This window comes from Fusarium oxysporum, chromosome 9 (assembly GCF_000149955.1).
Source record: "Fusarium oxysporum f. sp. lycopersici 4287 chromosome 9, whole genome shotgun sequence".
In the NCBI taxonomy this organism is placed as follows: domain Eukaryota; kingdom Fungi; phylum Ascomycota; class Sordariomycetes; order Hypocreales; family Nectriaceae; genus Fusarium; species Fusarium oxysporum.
This window is the reverse complement of record NC_030994.1, coordinates 1,434,620-1,452,741: the sequence shown is the minus strand read 5'-3', so window position 1 is coordinate 1,452,741 and position 18,122 is coordinate 1,434,620. Positions and strand designations below refer to the sequence as shown.

At 48.9% G+C, this 18,122-nt stretch overlaps 7 protein-coding genes across 12 annotated transcripts; 2 read left to right on the top strand and 5 right to left on the bottom strand.

Moving 5' to 3' along the window:
* Positions 1 to 138: 138 nt before the first annotated feature.
* Positions 139 to 240, bottom strand: FOXG_20036 (uncharacterized protein; the record flags this gene model as incomplete). Its single annotated transcript, XM_018400311.1, has 1 exon — positions 139 to 240. The coding sequence occupies one exon, from the start codon at positions 238 to 240 to the stop codon at positions 139 to 141; it is 102 nt and encodes a 33-aa protein (XP_018246572.1).
* Positions 241 to 827: 587 nt separating this feature from the next.
* Positions 828 to 1,155, bottom strand: FOXG_20035 (uncharacterized protein; the record flags this gene model as incomplete). The annotated part of the gene is made up of 2 exons (XM_018400310.1): positions 828 to 1,011; positions 1,063 to 1,155. 2 exons carry the CDS (start codon positions 1,153 to 1,155, stop codon positions 892 to 894), a joined length of 213 nt encoding a protein of 70 aa, XP_018246571.1. The 3' UTR covers positions 828 to 891.
* A 6,708-nt stretch (positions 1,156 to 7,863) lies between these two features.
* On the top strand, positions 7,864 to 9,333 carry FOXG_09365 (uncharacterized protein). 2 transcript variants are annotated; one of them, XM_018388499.1, is made up of 3 exons: positions 7,864 to 7,949; positions 8,012 to 8,380; positions 8,440 to 9,333. In XM_018388499.1, exons 2-3 carry the CDS (start codon positions 8,250 to 8,252, stop codon positions 8,789 to 8,791), a joined length of 483 nt encoding a protein of 160 aa, XP_018246569.1. In that variant the 5' UTR covers positions 7,864 to 7,949; positions 8,012 to 8,249; the 3' UTR covers positions 8,792 to 9,333. The 2 variants fall into 2 exon arrangements, with proteins under 2 accessions (XP_018246569.1, XP_018246570.1); XM_018388500.1 differs by having other exon boundaries at positions 7,870 to 7,945.
* A 99-nt stretch (positions 9,334 to 9,432) lies between these two features.
* Positions 9,433 to 13,047, bottom strand: FOXG_09364 (cell division control protein 48). 5 transcript variants are annotated; one of them, XM_018388494.1, is made up of 5 exons: positions 12,388 to 13,047; positions 12,285 to 12,312; positions 12,174 to 12,229; positions 11,874 to 12,123; positions 9,433 to 11,823 (listed from the first exon to the last, which is right to left on the bottom strand). In XM_018388494.1, exons 1-5 carry the CDS (start codon positions 12,435 to 12,437, stop codon positions 9,742 to 9,744), a joined length of 2,466 nt encoding a protein of 821 aa, XP_018246564.1. In that variant the 5' UTR covers positions 12,438 to 13,047; the 3' UTR covers positions 9,433 to 9,741. The 5 variants fall into 5 exon arrangements, with proteins under 5 accessions (XP_018246564.1, XP_018246566.1, XP_018246565.1 ...); XM_018388496.1 differs by having other exon boundaries at positions 12,285 to 13,047; XM_018388495.1 differs by having other exon boundaries at positions 12,174 to 12,312.
* Positions 13,048 to 13,973: 926 nt separating this feature from the next.
* FOXG_09363 (uncharacterized protein) lies at positions 13,974 to 15,692 on the bottom strand. The gene is made up of 2 exons (XM_018388493.1): positions 15,307 to 15,692; positions 13,974 to 15,250 (listed from the first exon to the last, which is right to left on the bottom strand). The coding sequence occupies exons 1-2, from the start codon at positions 15,331 to 15,333 to the stop codon at positions 14,243 to 14,245; spliced, it is 1,035 nt and encodes a 344-aa protein (XP_018246563.1). The 5' UTR covers positions 15,334 to 15,692; the 3' UTR covers positions 13,974 to 14,242.
* Positions 15,693 to 15,920: 228 nt separating this feature from the next.
* FOXG_09362 (uncharacterized protein) lies at positions 15,921 to 17,422 on the top strand. Its single transcript, XM_018388492.1, has one exon. The coding sequence runs from the start codon at positions 16,446 to 16,448 to the stop codon at positions 17,232 to 17,234; it is 789 nt and encodes a 262-aa protein (XP_018246562.1). The 5' UTR covers positions 15,921 to 16,445; the 3' UTR covers positions 17,235 to 17,422.
* A 190-nt stretch (positions 17,423 to 17,612) lies between these two features.
* Positions 17,613 to 18,107, bottom strand: FOXG_09361 (uncharacterized protein; the record flags this gene model as incomplete). Its single annotated transcript, XM_018388491.1, has 1 exon — positions 17,613 to 18,107. The coding sequence occupies one exon, from the start codon at positions 18,105 to 18,107 to the stop codon at positions 17,613 to 17,615; it is 495 nt and encodes a 164-aa protein (XP_018246561.1).
* Between the last annotated feature and the right edge of the window lie 15 nt (positions 18,108 to 18,122).

Below are 18,122 nucleotides of genomic sequence, written 5' to 3'. Positions count from 1 at the left end.
TGCAAAACCCCGGCGTCTGGCCGCCAGCCAAGCATGGGTGTCTCAGCCGTTGACAGGTCAGTTCATCTTGACTGAGCATGGGAGCCACGAGAACAGTCAGCTTGTGAGACCTGGGCTGCAATACAATCCCAGTCTTGGTCACCAAAATTCCAGACCCTCTGTCTTGGACAGGATAGTGTCCTTGATGAGGTGGAAGAGTTGAGTAAAGACACCTGTCTGTGCCTCTTGTCCAACAGCCATCTGTACTGCACCTATTCCGCCAATCCTCTCAAGGGTCCAGTCCCCCTAGCATTCATTTTATGGATCACCACCATCACCGGCGCCGCCGTCAAAGCGGGACCTTTACTGGTTACGGTACGGAAGCTCAATTCAACTCAGGTAACTTATGGGTATCAACTCGTAAAGGTGCAGAAATGAGCTGATGGATAAAAAGAAAGCAAAGCAGAAAACAAAGGCAGGCCAGGCAAGAAGATAGCGGAATGTAAATTGTGGAATGCTAAGTCCGCATCACCTGTTGTACTTGCTGTTGCGGTATCCCAGGTCACGGTCCCGCGAGCCATAACATGAAATGGGAATGACTGGTTGAAGACCCGGTCAGACTAAGAGGACAAGCGGATGGTCGCCCCTCCGTCCTTACTGATTACGACTGGTAGCCCAGCACCAAGGCTCAAAGAGCCGCTCCGTCACGATCCTAGTGTTGGTTTTAGTGAGCCATGGCAATGGCATGGCAGCCTGCACTTGAGCCCAGCTTGGAATAAATTCAAAGCCAAGCCAAATTGACACAACCCTCCATTGGCAACTGATCAGTAATGTTCGGTGTTCTAAACATGGAAAATGGTATGGATTGACATCCGATTCTGTATTAGCCAGAGCCAAAGATCATGAAAATGTCTAAGTAAGTGTGATAATGACCCCACCTCCACAATTGATACCGTTCTTCTCGGTGTAAGTGAGGACACCTCCTAAGGGACAAACACTCCAATACAGCTGCTGAATGTGAGAATCAACCTTCTAAAAGAGTCAAACGTGCATTCGTCTCACTCCGACCAATTCAAGCCTCACCCTTTTCTTCGGGTCCTGTGCCTTAATCAAAGTGGTGTTGGTGGTAGGTATGTCGTTGTCGTTGTGGCTGTAGTGGGCAGTGGGTGGTGTCATATCTGCAGACGACTGCATCTAGTCGAAGGGGCTTGGGCCGGGTCGAGATCTGACGAAACCAGGCCCTCTTCTTTTCCATCTTGTAACAGATTCACCCCGAGAATATACTGCTTGGCATCCGCACCCAGGTACGTGTTACCCCATGGGCTTTCTGGGGGAAGCGAGAAGTGAGGCCATTCAGGCCATTCAGGCCAAGTCAGACTTGCTGATGTGATGTGATGTGATCAAGGTAATACGAGGTGATACCGAGTGATGTGAGATATGAGCTACGGGATGCCATACATAATGTATGTATTATGTATGTATAGGTAGGTAGGTGAGTATGCGTATGTATGTATGCCCCGAAGTGAAACTTGAAGGTTGCTGGGATAGAGCTCTTGCATAGGTTGTATACATACTACCTAGGAATGAATATCTTACGCAGTAAAATACTGGGGTATCTTGTTCATTTAGGCAGCCTGCATCAGTCTGCACAACTCAAAACAAGGCGAGCATAGTCAGCGAGTGCCTAATTGACTCAGATGCATATATTGATTTCAAGGATATCCTTTCTTACGGCGCCTTCTTAACTCACCACCTCCCACCAGAAAGATATCGAGACTCGATACGATTCGATATGAGCGTCCCCTTCGCTTATCTAACTTCCCTTCACCTACATTATGAGATGTTGCCAGCCGCCGGCTGCAACTCTCAGAGTCTTTGAGGCCAACTGTTGCTGTTTCTATTTCTGCTGTGCCTTCCTTCCTTCCTTTACTGTACTGCACCGCACTACACTCCCGTTTTCTGCGCTGCACTGTACCTTCCTTGTCAACATTTTCAAAACCTGATAGCATCAGCAAGGAAAGAGTCAGCAAATATGGAAGGACGGGGCCGGTGGGGATTGCCTGCCGAATACCTGAGATTCAATCAGTGCCTTACCTTACAGCCCGGCAGATTGAACGGGATATCTATCTCGGTACCTCCTTAGACATCCACTCCGGACAGCCTCCCTCAGCTTCCCTCCACAACTTCATACCTTGCCGACTTCATGAAGAATTGCTTGTCTGACAGCTCACCTCTCACAACTTCCGCTGCTGGTTCAACATGCCTGATCCATGATCTTTTGCGCCTTATCACTAGCTGCACACTTGTCTAGTGTATTGTATCTCGCGAGCAAGGGACCTAGGTAAGAAGAGCCGTTTATACTCGTCAAGACATACCTATCATACCGACCTTTATTCAGTTCCCAAATGGTGATGTATCATTCGTTCAGCTCTGGCCTTGAGTCCTACACAAACTCCACTGTCCGGCATGAGTAGCTTCGAAGGCTCTTATCTTCTCTCGTCTATCTTGTTTCCTCTATATTGTTTACGCGTGACATGCCTTTCTTTGCTTATTGCTTTAAGAGCGCAGATTCACTCCTCGTATTGGTCGCTGACCTACCTTACTCACCTTGCAGTCATCATGTCAGGTTAGGTTAACCACAAGCCTACACACAGATAACCCTGCCCTCGAAGACCCCTGCCAATGTCTTGTCCACAGACACTCTCTCCTAGCTTATACTGCCTTATTGCTTTTTCGAAACTCAAAACCGCCAGCAACTCTGTGCATTTTCACCTCGGCAGGAGAAATGATCTGTCATTAAGAAGTGCCAAGCAGTATTCGGCAGGCATTACGTTTGCGATTGGGTCATGGCATGCCCACCTCCAGACTCGTTTAGATGCACAGTGCTGCTCAACAGCCTTGGACAGGTTATGGTCTGGCCGGTAGTCCTTTGATCATTATGTCGATTCGCCTCCACGGCCCGTGGTATCGGACTTAACTTTCCTGTTCTGACACTCGTAAATTTCACATGAATACAGGCCTCAATACTCTGTTCAATGAGATCAGTTCCAGAGACATTCTTCATACAAACTCCGTTCTATTGGGTCTCGGCCTCGCCAAGCAATACATCCGCCCATATGCGGCTCGCCATCGGTTTGCGTTTCATAGGCCCACAAGGAGCTACGCATACGGGACGATACATACGACTGAAAATGACCGCCATTCGATGTTGCGTCTTGAGTGCTTTTAGCGAGTCATTCATTCTTCTTCAAACTACCAGGATACAACCCCTACTCTCTATGGTTATCTCATGTCGAGGAAATGCATGAATAGCATGCAATCAGTGTCACTCGCTGTTCGATCAAGTGCTGTCCCTCATGGCTTGCAATGCTTCTGACTAAGCCCTCGTGGCTCCCCAACGTCACTGCACGTATAATATGCAGCTGAATACGCTTCAGCTGCCTGTTCTAGTTTTCTGGGGAAACATGTGTGTGGCTGCAAAGCAATATGATGGGTGGATGCGCGGTGTGGGACGTTGACTTTGCGCGGTACTTCACTTGACCGGTCAACCACGAGGAGATCCTGGAGATGGCCCACTACTCTTTGGCTCCGGCTCATTCTTCGCCTCAAGCCTCGATGATCATCCCCCACATCAAACGACAAGATCTCCAATCCGATACTTCAGCCTCAATCGCGAGGGAGACTTAACCCAGCTAATCACCACCCTGTCAGCGAGTTTAGGCACCTCGGGTCGACGACGTGCATCCTTGTGCATACATACCTCATGCTATCACCTCAGGTAGATAGCTACTTCAAGACATGGCTCACCGACAAGTCTGTCGACTAACGGGAAGTTTATTCCAGCAAATGGGGTTCATCCCGAGTTTCGATAACGGTTGCATTGTGATACAAACAAGCTTGCAGGTTTCCGCTCCAATGGGTCCAACCAGCTTCACCGCGAGCCGAAATCATACTCAAACCCTTGCAACAGGAAGTAATACTGATGGCATTACGGGACTTGTCGGGGCTTTCATCGGCTGAATGAAGCCGATTATACCTCACAGAAGTGGTCCAAGACAAGTTGTGAACGGTGTCTGAATGTCTGAGATTTGTGGGAGATAAGAAACGGTAACACTATTAGAGAATATGAAAACCGGCATGCTACTTGGGCTTGTCAAGTGCTATGCTTGACTGGTCAAGTGGACTGTTTCTCTCTTTCCTCGCCTTGAAAAGCAAGGAGATCTCTAGTCGACGTCCTGCAACCACTTGGGCAAAGACCGAAATATGCAGCTCGGAATCTCAACTCTGAACATGCAGGACGGTTGGGTTCCTTTGCTTGCGATGAGTGCCTTCGTTTCAGATGTGACAGTCTGTCCTATCAGAACACTTGTTTCATGCACTGAAAACAACAGACAACTTCGTTTCACTTAGCCAAATGGTCATCAAATATGGTGGAGATGGACAACGTTTGCGATCCTGCTCGCCTGCTGCTTTCGCGAGTCAATGATTCACATCAAGCGTATGTTAAACATTTCCATTACACTTTTGGCCTCATCCCGCAAATTACGATCAGGGAAAGATACTCATGACTTCGCAGATTATATGCAAGTCCTTGGAAACCTCCAGATAGCTAGCAGGCTTCACATGGATTTCTTATCTTAAAATCGCTGACAGAAGGAACAAACCCTTGAACAGCTGTAAGTTGGGTCCCGTCTGACGTGGAATAACAAGAGTCCAAGAACCCAAGAGCTCTCCCTGCTCTCAACTGCAACTGTGATGGGTCGATGCGATAGTGTTCGCTGTGAGGGCCTTTTTGTTGCTTCTTGGGTGCTGTTCACCGCCTATACAACTATGACCGCAATGTTGGGGTGGCTACCGGGGTTGGCGAGCTACCGAACAAACAAGCAACTGGCCCCCCTCAGCCAAGAACATTCGGTTGACTTCCCCAAGTTATCTCATCTCGCGGCAGCAAGGGCTCATGTGATGGCTTGGGACGGAGCCGTGCAGCACGGGGGAGCGAAGCTTCCGGAGAATTATACTAGACAGCTACAGGAAGCTCAATTCCTTTGATTGTGGCGTGGCAAGCTAACAAGCAAGACGAGACGGTGATGTGTCGGTGTGAAGAGTGAGCACAATGCCTACAGGCTCCGACACTGGGAAACTGTCATTACCGGGTATACCAACGGGTCGGGCCGTAAGTCAGTCCAAGTCCAGTTGAAAGTGGGATTTCTGGTGAGATAGTTGACATGGATGGATGATTCGGGTACCGCCAGTCTCTGCAGTGGATGCCTGGGGTAAAGTACCCGTCGGAACGCATTGCATAACCCAAGGTAAATCACTAACGACGACAGGGCTCAACACCATCGACATCGACCATGGCTTAACTATGTATGTCTGTGTGTCGTCATGGGCACAAATGTCAGCCCGATAGCCACATCGTGCCCATGGGCCATGGTACGCCCCGAATCTCTCAACTCAATAGTGGATGTTCCCGGATGACACCCGCATTGTCCTTGTTGGTTAAGGATGAGGATGGTTGCATCCTCTTAAGGCACAAAGTTATGCCTAGTACACGGAACGGGGAACTCTTCCCCCCCGTCAGGCGAGCATCTGTTCTCTGTCTTCCAACGACTTACAATGTATGTATGTATGTATGTATGTATGTATGTATGTGTATTTTTCGTCTGGGTGGCTGTAACGAAGCCAAATCTCCTACTGGAGCAAAAGACGTGCTGAGCTAGCTAGGTACAGGATACCCCGCTTCCTTCACCATCCAGCATACCAATGGCACAAAAGGTGCTGTATTTCTCAAGCCCGTCACCCGTCAGCGGGTTCGAGGGCAATCTATTGTCGAACTTTTTCCACCGACCAGAATTCTCTCGCGCATCACTACATCTGCTGACGCAGTCCACAATCTCCAGTAACCAAGTTGTAGCTCGTAGTCGACTGTCGCGGCGGCAGGGAAAAACCTCGGGAAGGGATCAGAGGCCGACGGTGCGGCTTGCCTTTAAAGGAGAAAAACCCATCGCAATCGGCGTCGTTGATCGGAAGGATGTCGCTACGAATGCCCGGGGCATCGCCCTCCGATATCTAAGGCGTTCTGGTTCTGAGGTGCCGCCATTAGATCCGACAAAGGTGTTGTCAGAGAAGGCGAACTCTCCAAAATTCCTTCTCTGAAAACTGCTGTTAGGGAGCCGATAGCGTCCCCGCAGTTTTTGTGTGGTCGCGTGGCCTGCAGAAAATCCCGCTCCTAGCACCGCACTAACAGTGCGTGCCAAGAAAGAATTTTTACAGGAGAGAGTTGTCCAACGACTTACAAGTGAAACAACATTTGAGGATGCAGGGTAAGTAGACCGTCTCACATCCATGTTGATGACATTCTTAAGGATGGTCAATATGTCCGGTGCCGTCGGCATCCCAGATTAGCCACGGCGAATAACTTTTCTTTGCCAATTTATCGAAGCGAGCGGTCAGACCATTGGCTTGGTCGTGAGGCACCCTAGAATTGCAAGACGAGCCCAATGGCGGGGATCTTGCCATGATGATACGAATTGTGCGTCTCGGGTCTGGCTCAACTCTACGAACATTATTGACGTGGAAGAAATGGCGTCAGGGGTCATAGTGAGAACAACTCGGACACATCCTACAGGCCATTCTATGTATTGGGGAATGATGTACGACTATAGGCCGTCTCTTTTCGCATTATACCCAAGAGATACAGTGTTATCATATCTCGCGATATATCCCCCAAATCACCTCAACCAAATTCCAAAACAAGCCCGTGTTCATTCATTGCATACTTTTCTGTCTATTGTTAGAGATGGTATATTGTCCTTTGGCCTGGTATGTGATAGCGAACCACCTGATTTAAACCCATCGAGCTCCTTGGAATAGTCAATAGTCAATAGTTGATGGTGGGCTACGGGGAGGATTTTGAGACAACGGTTAATTCTGTCTGGCTTAATTAATTTACAGAATCTCCGACATGCAGTGTAATGTAAGCCGGAGAATTATTCTCTTTATCACTTACAAAACTGCCGTATACCAGCCTCCAGAAACTGATTAAGTGCTCACATCTGAATAATGCAATTCTCCCATAGAGTCATGATTCACCTGGCCTAGAATGTTGTAATCCATACCTTCTTCATGCTCTTTTCGTTGACCTTAAATTTTTATGGTTCAATAACTCTGGTTGTTGCATGAAGTTATCATAAGACTTAAGTTTCGCTTAATCATCCCTTGCTGTAATGCTATTCGAGATGGCCAACAAACATGATAGAGCCTATATCTTAAGCCCGTTGTCTTATCTTCGGCAGGAATAGTACTTTCAATGGTCATTGACAACAGCATTCAGATATGACTGAATGTGTTGAGTTGATGGAAATTTCAAGTCCACAGTGAGATATCACCAAATCTCGTGTATTAAGGAGTACCATAAGATCTCAATATCTTTTAGACTGGACGCAGCCCACAATATGAGTCTGATAAGATTGACGAGATTTCCTTCGCGATATCTAGTGCGTGGTGTAAATCAATGAACTAGGGGTCAAACTCGTAAACAAGCCACACAGCAAGCGAAGTGATCTTGACCAGGGATAGAAAAAGCAATACTCTCTGAAACGTACAGCAAGAAGTGACAATGGAGCTAGAGAATCAAGTGCCATTGTGCTCTGCTGAAGCTTCTATTCAACTGAATGAGATGACTTACTGAATGTTTATCTCATTGTCGTCCAGAGCGTGTAAGTGCTTGCTCTATATGATATTGTGTTGTTTATTCTTATTCGGATTGGTCGATAGGAGGACAATAAGTTTCTCTGTGGAGCACCGCCACAACCAGAGTGGAGTCTTGTGCCCAATCAAAACACAAATGCATTTCAGCCTTGTGCGCCCTGAAGCTTTTATCCCCAGCCTCAGCCTTGCTACTACATTCTGACGATCAACCTCTATCTTCTGTATCATTGAGTTGACCTCTATCGATACATTGTGGGTGGGTAAGAGCTCCATTTTTGGCCTTTGCTCAAGTCGGAGAACGCCGCTAATCATATTGTTATAGTTCAATTGTTATCTTAGAGATAAACGAAGTGATACTCGTGACCTAGCGTACAACATTCGAGCTTCGGAGCGACCGATCGAGAGCTCTCGCTGTGTCTTGTACACGATATTTGGCTCAGCATCGAAGGAAAAACTATTGCGATTGGTCAAGAGCCCCCTCAGACCAACACTTTCCGTCTCCCGCCGACGCTCTCCCTCAGCGGGACCAAAATTGATCATCCTCCACCTGCATCGCCATCATGTCCAACAACGCACCCTCTACCCCCGTCAAGGTGCCCTCCAGCGCCGCAAACCACACACAGGCGACTCTGGATCCAGATTTACGCTCACAAATCAACACAGTGCTTCTGCGCGACGGTCACGTCTCAAAGTACGCTCCCCCTCCCTCGCCAGTTTCTATCATGACAACCTACTAACACACTATCCAAGAATACAAGATGCTCTTCTCCACGCGCTAAACTCTCATTCTACAAACTGGCCCACGGCTATCCAATCGCATGCACTTGCTCTGCTGCGCTCCGGCGAAGTGACAACTTTTCCCGCCCTACTGAGTCGCGTGCTCGAAGATGTCCGGCACGATTCTGCCCTCAACCCCATATCATCGAGCTCGAACGGAACGAGCGCTAAGCCTGCAACAAACGGCGATGCCCCGAAGACTAATGGTGCGGCTGACGCTAAGCCTAGTCTTGCTGTGCCGGAGTCGGTAATCGAGGAGGCTCTTCGCGTCACCAGGGAGAGCCTAGAAGCTGTTTGCGACATCGAGGACGAAGGAACCGCTTAAGACGCGGCTATCCCTTGAAACATTTGAACCAAGTCAAGAGGTGATAGAATAATTCTCGTCGCATCAGGAAATATGCCCGGCATTCTGAATTACAACAAAACTGAAGACAATATCCAAACAATGCGAGAAGCCCAACAAGGGTTCGATAACTTGGGTGCTTACCACCATACACCAGCAAGCCCTACATACGCAAAACCGGACAAGTCAGGATACGCCCAAAATAATAGCTTAACGAGGGCCTTTATTGAATAGCAAACTAACTTATATTATAATGCACAACAAACATACTCGCACGGGGTGTTGGAAGGGAGACAGGACCCCGAACGCATGGACACGAGACGATAACTACGTACGACACAAATGAATAGACATTACCTTGATGACTATCTCTGACGATTTTGCTACGATGAAAATTAATGTCTGCCGTTCTTGGCGCTACAAGGCTGATGTACTTTATGAATATCTCTTACGTGAAGGCGAGAAATGTTCATTTCCAGCTGCAGACTGATGGAGCTCTCAGCTTCATTGTATTAAGACGACTGTTTAAAAGCCTTGTATCAAAAGAAATAAACAGTATAGGGCCCAAGCAGGAAGCGCCCATCTTACCACAGATTTATGACACCTGCTAATATAATCAATTTAGCACACACAGGAAACAATCACTTTTAGACTTGATATAAAGCTAAGGGAATCAATTTCATCATCTATCAAAACGCAAATCCGTCTCGAGTCACACCGTGACTACTTTCATATCCTTCTGGCTCATCAGAAAAGCCAGGATCAGGTTGCCGTTCTTCTTTCCTCTACCATTCTACCAACTCCCATTCGAATATCAGCCGCATAGAATGCGTGAGTATATTGCCCACTAGCAGCCTACGAGCCAATGTAGAGATGTGCGAGTGAAATTATTAGAATACAAAGGACTCATGTCCATACAGTCGTTGCCGTCCTTAGTCGTAGAGATCATCGTCGTTGCCAGCATCGCCAAATGAGTTACCGCCGTCAGCACCAGCAGCCTCGGCACCGGCCTCGGGGAACTTGAAGAAGGCACCAGGACCAGCGTTCTTCATCTGTTGGGCAAAAGCCTCGTACCGGCGGATCTCGACGTCAGATACTGATCGGCGAGCCATCTGCATAGCCTCCTCGAAGTGGGCCTTGGTCAACTCGGGCACGGGGTCCTCAGCATCCTCATCTGTGTCCATCTCGTCACCAGCAGCCTCGCGAGCCTTCTGGCGCTCGATATCGGCAGCGATAGACTCCTTGATAGCGATCTTGACAGCACGCTGGGTGATGAAGCCGATATCAGCACCAGAGAAACCGTGGGTCTTGGAGGCAATGTAGCCGAAGTCGATATCGGAGGCGATGGGGGTCTTGCGGAGCTGGGCCTTGATAATGCTGAGACGACCGGGCTCATCGGGCAGAGGTACGTAGATGAGCGAGTCGAGACGACCAGGTCGGCACAGAGCAGGGTCGAGCTGCTCGGGTCGGTTGGTGGCGCCAATAACGAAGACATTCTTCTTGGAAGTCATACCATCCATCTCAGTCAGGAGCTGGTTGACGACACGGTCAGAAGCACCGCCAGCATCACCCATGGATCCACCACGAGCCTTGGCAATGGAGTCAAGTTCGTCAAGGAAGACAACACAAGGAGCGGCAGCACGAGCCTTGTCGAAGATGTCTCGGATGTTGCTCTCAGACTCACCAAACCACATGCTGAGAAGCTCAGGTCCCTTGACGGAGATGAAGTTGGCAGCACACTCGTTGGCAACGGCCTTGGCCAACATAGTTTTACCAGTACCAGGAGGACCAAAGAACAGCACACCTCGAGAAGGAGACATACCGAACTTGAGGTACTTCTCGGGGTGGTCAACAGGGTACTGAACGTTCTCCTTGAGATCCTGCTTGACCTCCTCGAGACCACCAATGTCCTCCCAGCGAACGTTGGGAACCTCGACGACGGCGACCTCGCGGAGAGCGGAGGGGTTGGACACACCAAGGGCGAAACGGAAGTTCTCCATGGTGACACCGAGAGAGTCAAGAACCTCGGCATCGATTGTGTCCTCGTCGAGATCGATGAGATCCATCTTCTCACGAATCTGCTGCATAGCGGCCTCGGAGCAGAGGGCAGCAACATCGGAACCGACGTAGCCGTGTGTCTCGGAGGCAATCTGCTCCAGGTCGACGTCATCGCCGAGCTTCATATTCTTGGTGTGAATCTGAAGAATCTCAAGACGGCCGGTAGGGTCAGGGATACCAATGTCGACCTCACGATCGAAACGGCCGAATCGTCGAAGGGCGGGGTCGATAGAGTTGGGACGGTTGGTAGCAGCCATCACGACGACGTTGGAGCGGGCCTTCATACCGTCCATGAGGGTAAGGAGCTGAGAGACGACTCGTCGCTCGACCTCACCGTTGGTCTTCTCACGCTTGGGGGCGATAGAGTCAATTTCATCGATGAAGATGATGGCAGGGGAGTTCTTCTCAGCCTCCTCGAAAGCCTTTCGGAGGTTTGACTCGGATTCACCGGCCATCTTGGACATGATCTCAGGACCGTTGATGAGGAAGAAGAAAGCACCAGTCTCGTTGGCAACAGCTCGAGCCATTAGAGTCTTACCGGTACCGGGGGGGCCGTAGAGCAGAACACCTCGGGGAGGCTTGATACCAATAGACTTGAAAAGCTGGGGATGTCGGAGAGGAAGCTCAACCATCTCTCGGATCTGGGCCATTTGCTTTCGGCATCCACCAATGTCATCATAACCAACCTCGTTGAGGTTGTTCTCTTCCTCGTCTCGCTGGATAGGCTCACCCTCGCAGTGAATAACAGTATCTTGTGCGACGATACCATACTCGGGAGGATCGACCTCGACAACCTTGAATTCTACTTGTCTCATACCACCGCGGACGATAAACAAGTCTCCTTGGCGAACAGGTCGGTAAGCTTCTCGGAAGTAGGGAGCGAGGAAAACGTCGAACAAGGAACCGGTGATACCCTCGACGGTATCAGCAATGGGGAGAACAGCAATTCTCTTGGCCTGCAGAAATGTTAGAAGCTAGTTCATGTTTATATTCAGTGGTTACTGACGTATTTGATATCCGGGCAAGGGTGGATGGTGATCATATCACCGTGCTTGACTCTCAAATTGTGACGAACGACTCGGTTGATGCGAGCGCTGCCATCATCGAGTTCCTCGTCGGCAAGAACGATGAGGACGGTGTCCTTTCTCTTCTTGCCTCGAACCAGAACAGTATCACCTCGGAAAAGCTGGAGCTGGTCCATAGTGGCCTCGGAGAGGGCGATAATGCTGTTGTCATCGTTGACGGCATCGGTGACCCTTGGTGTTGTCAGTAATTGTATGCGAACTGAACAGCGCAAAGCACCTACATCAACTGGTTAGGCTTCTTCTTCTTCTTGAGAATCGCGGTCGCGACATCATCCTCCTGCACAGCGGTTAGCGACATGTTGGGGAATCTCATCAATTGGTATGTCACGAACGTTCTTGACCTCGGCGCCGGAAGGGTCGCTGTAGTCTTGTCAGTTATTCCGCTTGCCGAAAGAACAGTGATCGAGATAGATCCAGAGGTGGTTTTTCACATACGTCAAGTTGACCTTCTTGTGGGGGTGGTGCTCGTCAGGCTGGGGAGCCATGATGGTTATCTGGATGCTTCAGGCGAAGCTGATGCTGGCTCGGTGATGACGAAAGGAGGGGGAGCTGTGAGTGTTGCAAGATAAAAAAAAAAGCCAAGTGCTGGCTCTTGCGTGTGTGATGTGTGTTTAAATAGAAATTGCGGAATAGGAGAATTCGTGGGGGCGGACGTAGAGAGAAAGTTTGTGTTGAAGTTTGAGAGATGCAAGAGTTAAAGCAGAGGTGAGGTCGGAGGTAAGGTAACGAAGGTTCGAGCTGTTCTCAAAGGCCACAGGGCACCTTCCCTCTCATCGGAACTGTTTGACAGCGATTCACTGGCCGACCGCCACAGCTGTGGGCCAATGATATCACCGGATTTCCTGAAACGGGGCGGAACAATGATGTTGCAAGGGTGGAAGTAGCTTAGCTCAGCCGTGCTTGATGGTGGGGCTCTAGGCTGGCACTAGTATGATGAACAGAGGCGGGCGCAAGGCGGTAGCAACAGGCAAACAGAGAGTGACGACTACGACAAAGGCAAAACAGGTGGAAGCCAGCAGAAGCTTCCATTGTACTGTAACAAGGTAAGTTTTGGTTGCAAATGAACATATAGTTTGCTCTATAATGATTTTAAACATACTGCGTAAATTGCCTTACACATATTCGCTCATGATCCCGCCACCTTGTTGAGTGCCACGCAGGAACCGTGGAAAGTACTTAGCTCTTGCATTGGTAGCTCGGTCTACACTGTCTCAAGTGTTACAGCGGCATATGGCGGTCATGGTGGATCAAAGGCTTCCAATTGTTGCGCGGCCCCAGCTGCCTACCTCGACATTCAACGTCTCAGATGACAATACTGACGATACTTGTGGATCAAGTTTTGACTCACTCGCCATTTTCCAACACTGATGCTATTTTGCCCCATTGTAATTTCTTGAAGTATCTTATAAATCCTCTCGCCTCTTCGCCATCTTGAATCTCGAATCATCCGGTAACCCACTGCACACTGCTGACAAACATGATGGAACGATTTATGTCATTGAACTTGTCGGCAAGGTGGAGGAATGGTGTCAACCTGAGCCGTGCTATGACTCGGGGCATCTAGGGCGTATTCAAAACACTTCCTCTCGACCGTGAGGTACTAGTTGCAGTTATTCTTCGTCCGAGCTTCAGGCTTCTCATGTTTATCTATCATCCAGACTACACTGTCTGATGTTGCCCTCAAGGAGCAAGAAAACTTCTGACATTCGATAAGGGTGCCAGAAATAATCAGTCTAAAGACCTGCGAAGTGCATACTAAGCTTGTTAAGTCTGTCCTAAACTTATTCGAGTTTTTTTGTTGCTTTGGATGTATATCCTAAGTTTTCTTACCTCTCCTAGGTTACCTATAATGTGTCCAGGGAAATATATTGGCATACTTATAAGTTGAAATGAGAAAAAGAAGAAGAAAACAAGGAACGTCTTCTTCTTCGTCTTATGCCATCTGCGATGCAGGTCATTGCTGTCCATGGCATTTGATCTAAAGGCTACCCTGGAGCCACAGAACCCACAACCAATCATAAGCTCTGCTGGCATGTTCAACTCATGATCAGACACCATGGGCGAGCACATTGGTATGAATGTACTATACTGACTTCATTTTCTCATCGCAGGTACATCCCGCCCGGTGATTTATCTCAATGAACAATTCTGAACTTCCTGGGCATGTGAGAAAACTCATTGTGTGATCATGTAAGCAGGTGTCAAGACTCTATAGTCACATCAAGGCCATCACATTGAGCCGCACTGAGAGCTTTTACAATGAGGTCACAACCTTCATAGAGAAAAAGTACTACTCATCCTTCTCAAACGAATCATTGAGATACGTCACAAAGGTGTCTCTCAGCCGTGAAGACTTCATATCGCCCACAGCCTCCAATCCAATACCACCTCTATTCAACCCCATGAACGCCCTCCTTAACCTTTGTAATTGTGGGAGGCCAACCTTATTGCCCGCGGGTAAATGTATCGTCAGTTCTACAGAGCCAGACGGTATCCGTACCTCGTCAACGTCGTCACCCTCTCGCTGTGCTTCGACTATGCGCTTCACAACATCCGATGTCTCGCGATCCAGGAGATACAAGTAGTCACCACTTTCCTCGCGGCCGCGCTGTATTGTTGCTTGATTCGGGCGCACAACCTTGCGGGCTTCGCCGGCGATTGCGTCCCAGAGGTCGGAGAAGACCTTGTTGGTTTGGGCCTCATCATCCTCCCAGATAAGCGTGAAGAGAGGACTGTCCCACCTGGTCATGGGATTGGGTTCTTCGTATCGAAAGACTAAGTTGTCCCAATTGCCGGGCTCGTATGGCTCTGTAGAGTCCACGATCGTATCGCAGGAAGTTGTAGCTGAAGGCGTTGCCTCTTCTTTATCCGCTGTCTTGGATGCCTCGGCCTCTCTCTTCTTTAATCTGGCCTCATTAACCTCACGTGCCTTATCCACTGAACATCCAATCTGGAGTATACAGCTCGGTGTGCGCACAGCCTTAGATTCGCAGTGTAGTTGGTATCGCCAACCCTTGATGTAATTTAAGCCATCAAGGATCACAATGTCCTTGTCGCTAAGTACGCGCTTCACGGCGCCATAGATTGTAGCGCGAGCATCCTTCTCTGAGGCGTTCGCGGACCTGGTATGTGCGGGGAGACTCGAAAGATCGTAAACGGAACGGGAGATAGAAAGGGATTCGTCAGAGATGAGGTGTAGGCGATATTTCGAATCAGCGATACGCTTGGAGAGGTAATCGTAAAGTTGTTGTGATCGTGTCGACTTGCCTGAGGTAGGTAGTCCAGAGACAATGATGAGCTGGGCGATGACTTAGCTGAGGGGTCGTGTAAGTTGTCACAAAGTGGGGGACATACAGGCATCGTCTGGTGAGAGGAAGTCATTCAAACTTCCTAGATCGACAACTACACTTGAAAGTAGTAGTATGTGGATATGAGGCCTCTTTCGGCGCTGTCGAAGTTGGTATGGAGGTCTCGTCAGCGGAGGATGTTGTCGATTGGAGAATTTTAGAAAGGCTCGACGTCATTTGGAGGGTTCACTTTGTGTGGGGTTACTGTAGCTTAGTGCCTGTAAGACCCTTGATTGATCAACAGAACAAAGCTTGAGTGAGTCAAACCACGGCCTCGTATAATGTAATTCGTTATCAGCTAAACACCGGCACTTCAAAGAGCTTCTGTTTCATATTACTCTCTTCAGCAGGAGAGTAATTCGAGGCGGCAAAGCCGAAGTAACGAAGGTATCTTAGGCAGATGTCGATACTTGCAATTTCAAGAACTTCCCGAAGAGGGAATTCAAAATTCCCTTCAACAAAGAACTTCACCTTACAGGCACAAGCCACGATCTTACATGCAGAAGAAGTGTCACTGACTAACATATTCGCTCTCGCTTTGGTCGTTCACACGGATCACGGCACTCGAATAGACAGCCCTACAAGGTAAGGTTCGTTACAGCCACAAACCAGAGCCCTGCAATCCCATTTGAGCGGATCTCGAGCTAAACCAAATTGGGCATACGATTCGATGAACGAACTCAGCCTTCGTGGGATATCGCATTCTCATTTTGCATGCGACCCTGTATCTCGGGAATGACGCCGGGCCATAGCTCCTGATGCCACACGGCGGCAAGGTTTATGGTTAAGTCTCTGTTTCTCATGCATATCTGGTAAAGGACGTTGTCTCGTTTGGGCAAGTGTCTCGAGCTGTCAATATTCAGTGGGGATAAACTGAGGCTATGATGTTGCCGTTGTGCCGACTATACAGCATCTCCTATATTCAAGTTTGGGAATGCGAGTCGACAGTGACATGTATAAGTATGCCTGTATCTCTCGAGTTGGGAAAAATATTCAATAAATCACAACAACAATACAATCATCACTTCTTCACTTCATACTCTCCCCCTACCATCAATTCATTTACAAGTCAACTATTCTCCAAGGACCATCTTGAAACTCAACTGACTTTTTGTTCACATACTTACCACAACAAATTCAACTACAATGGCTCGACCTATGGACGCTCACGATGACATTGCCATCGCTGAGATTGTCATCTATACCTTCATCCTCATCGGAGCCCTCTTTCTCTGCAAGACTCATGGCTTTGGACGCACTGCTGGCTGGCTCTACATCTGCATTCTATCACTTGCCCGTCTAATCGGCTCTTCTATGCTCCTCGCAACTATCAACGACCCAAGTAACACAAGCCTCTACGTTGGCTGGCTTACACTGAACGGTCTCGGCCTCGGCCCCTTAATCCTTATCCTTCTCGGCCTGCTTAGTCGTTGCTTCGATTCTATCAAGCGACAGGGCGGCCGCGGCGTTCTACCGATCTATCAGCGTGCGATCCAACTTCTGATGCTTGCTGCCATTATCATTATCTCAGTTGGCGGTGCCAACTCGGACTACGAACTCAACGGCTCCTCTCCCAGCGTCAAGTACAACTCCGAGTGCAAGATTGGTGTCATCCTCATGATTCTTGTACTTGTCTTGGTTTTGGGCCAGTTCTTCCTTGCTCTCCGTAGCCAGTCCTACATTGCTGATGGTGAGCATCGACTTCTTATCGCCGTTGGTGCTTCTCTGCCCTTTGTCGTTGTCCGACTTGCCTACACCTGCGCCCTCATCCTCGGCGGCCACAAGCAGGATGTTTGGATGTATCTCGGTGCTGGTATAATTATGGAGATGATGGTCGCGATCATCTGCGAGGCCGTTGGATTCACTCTCTGTAAGGCTCCTAAGCCCACAGAGAGCCAGGAGATGATTAACATCAAGGACTCGACCGAAGCATAAGCAAGGGATGTCTAAGAAAAGTGGTGGAGAAGACTTTTGAATATATTGTAACAAAATGTTAAAGCGTTCGATTTCACAGATACATTTGGGTATAGAGGAGCCTTGATCTACATACAATACAGCTTTCCTATGTCTAGCGAGCAAATAAAGACTTGATACATATCTCCATCAATTCAATTCTTAACGTGAACGTTCCACATGTCTTTCATCTAAATCACCTAGCCTTTCCAGAATGCTTGACAAGATAAAGTAATCACAAACAAGGATTTCAGAAGGCCACAATCTCTCCAACCCCACACGATCAGGGTATAAATGCGTTAAAGAAGCAGTCCAAAGAAGCTTTCCACGAATGGCAACTCAGAAGAGTATATCCAAGGTTTACATGACCACACAACAGGCCTTCTCCAACTTCTTCAGAATCCAAGGCAGCACCTGTCTGACGTCGTCGTTCTGCTGTTCCTGCTGATGGTGCTGAGGCTGATGATGCTGAGGTTGGTGATGCTGCTGCCCACCATGGTGACCACCGTAACCACCAGAGTGCGAGGGAGGGACAGGATCTCCGCCCTGGAGGTTGATGATAATTCGCCCAGTGTTGTCTTCATCGGTCTCGTACCGGAGACCAAGTTCTTGGCACAGCTCCTCGACCTTAGGCTTGAGCTTCTGGACACCACCAGCTGAGTGGTGTCCCTTGCCGACGATGGCATAGAGATGTGTCTGTCCATTGCGCTGGTCTGCACGAATGCGCTCCTCAAGAATTCTCTCAGCCTCCTCGACGTATAGACCATGAAGATCGACCGAGTCCGCCTCTACGCGAGCAGAGGCGTTGTTCTCACGGAAGATGAAATCGGCTGCTTGCTGGTTGTAATCATCCATACGTGCAGCATGTGC

Excerpts from the sequence above, each read along its gene's own strand:
- FOXG_09364 (XM_018388494.1), bottom strand. The coding sequence starts at position 12,437 with ATGGCTCCCCAGCCTGACGAGCACCACCCCCACAAGAAGGTCAACTTG. Across the intron at positions 12,230-12,284 it reads CCGGCGCCGAGGTCAAGAAC|GAGGATGATGTCGCGACCGC; the intron begins GTTCGTGACATA and ends ACCGCTGTGCAG. Across the intron at positions 11,824-11,873 it reads CTTGCCCGGATATCAAATAC|GCCAAGAGAATTGCTGTTCT; the intron begins GTCAGTAACCAC and ends ACATTTCTGCAG.
- FOXG_09365 (XM_018388499.1), top strand. The coding sequence starts at position 8,250 with ATGTCCAACAACGCACCCTCTACCCCCGTCAAGGTGCCCTCCAGCGCC. Across the intron at positions 8,381-8,439 it reads CGCGACGGTCACGTCTCAAA|AATACAAGATGCTCTTCTCC; the intron begins GTACGCTCCCCC and ends ACACTATCCAAG.
- FOXG_09362 (XM_018388492.1), top strand. The coding sequence starts at position 16,446 with ATGGCTCGACCTATGGACGCTCACGATGACATTGCCATCGCTGAGATT.
- FOXG_09363 (XM_018388493.1), bottom strand. The coding sequence starts at position 15,333 with ATGACTTCCTCTCACCAGACGATGCCT. Across the intron at positions 15,251-15,306 it reads CCTCTCACCAGACGATGCCT|CTCATCATTGTCTCTGGACT; the intron begins GTATGTCCCCCA and ends GTCATCGCCCAG.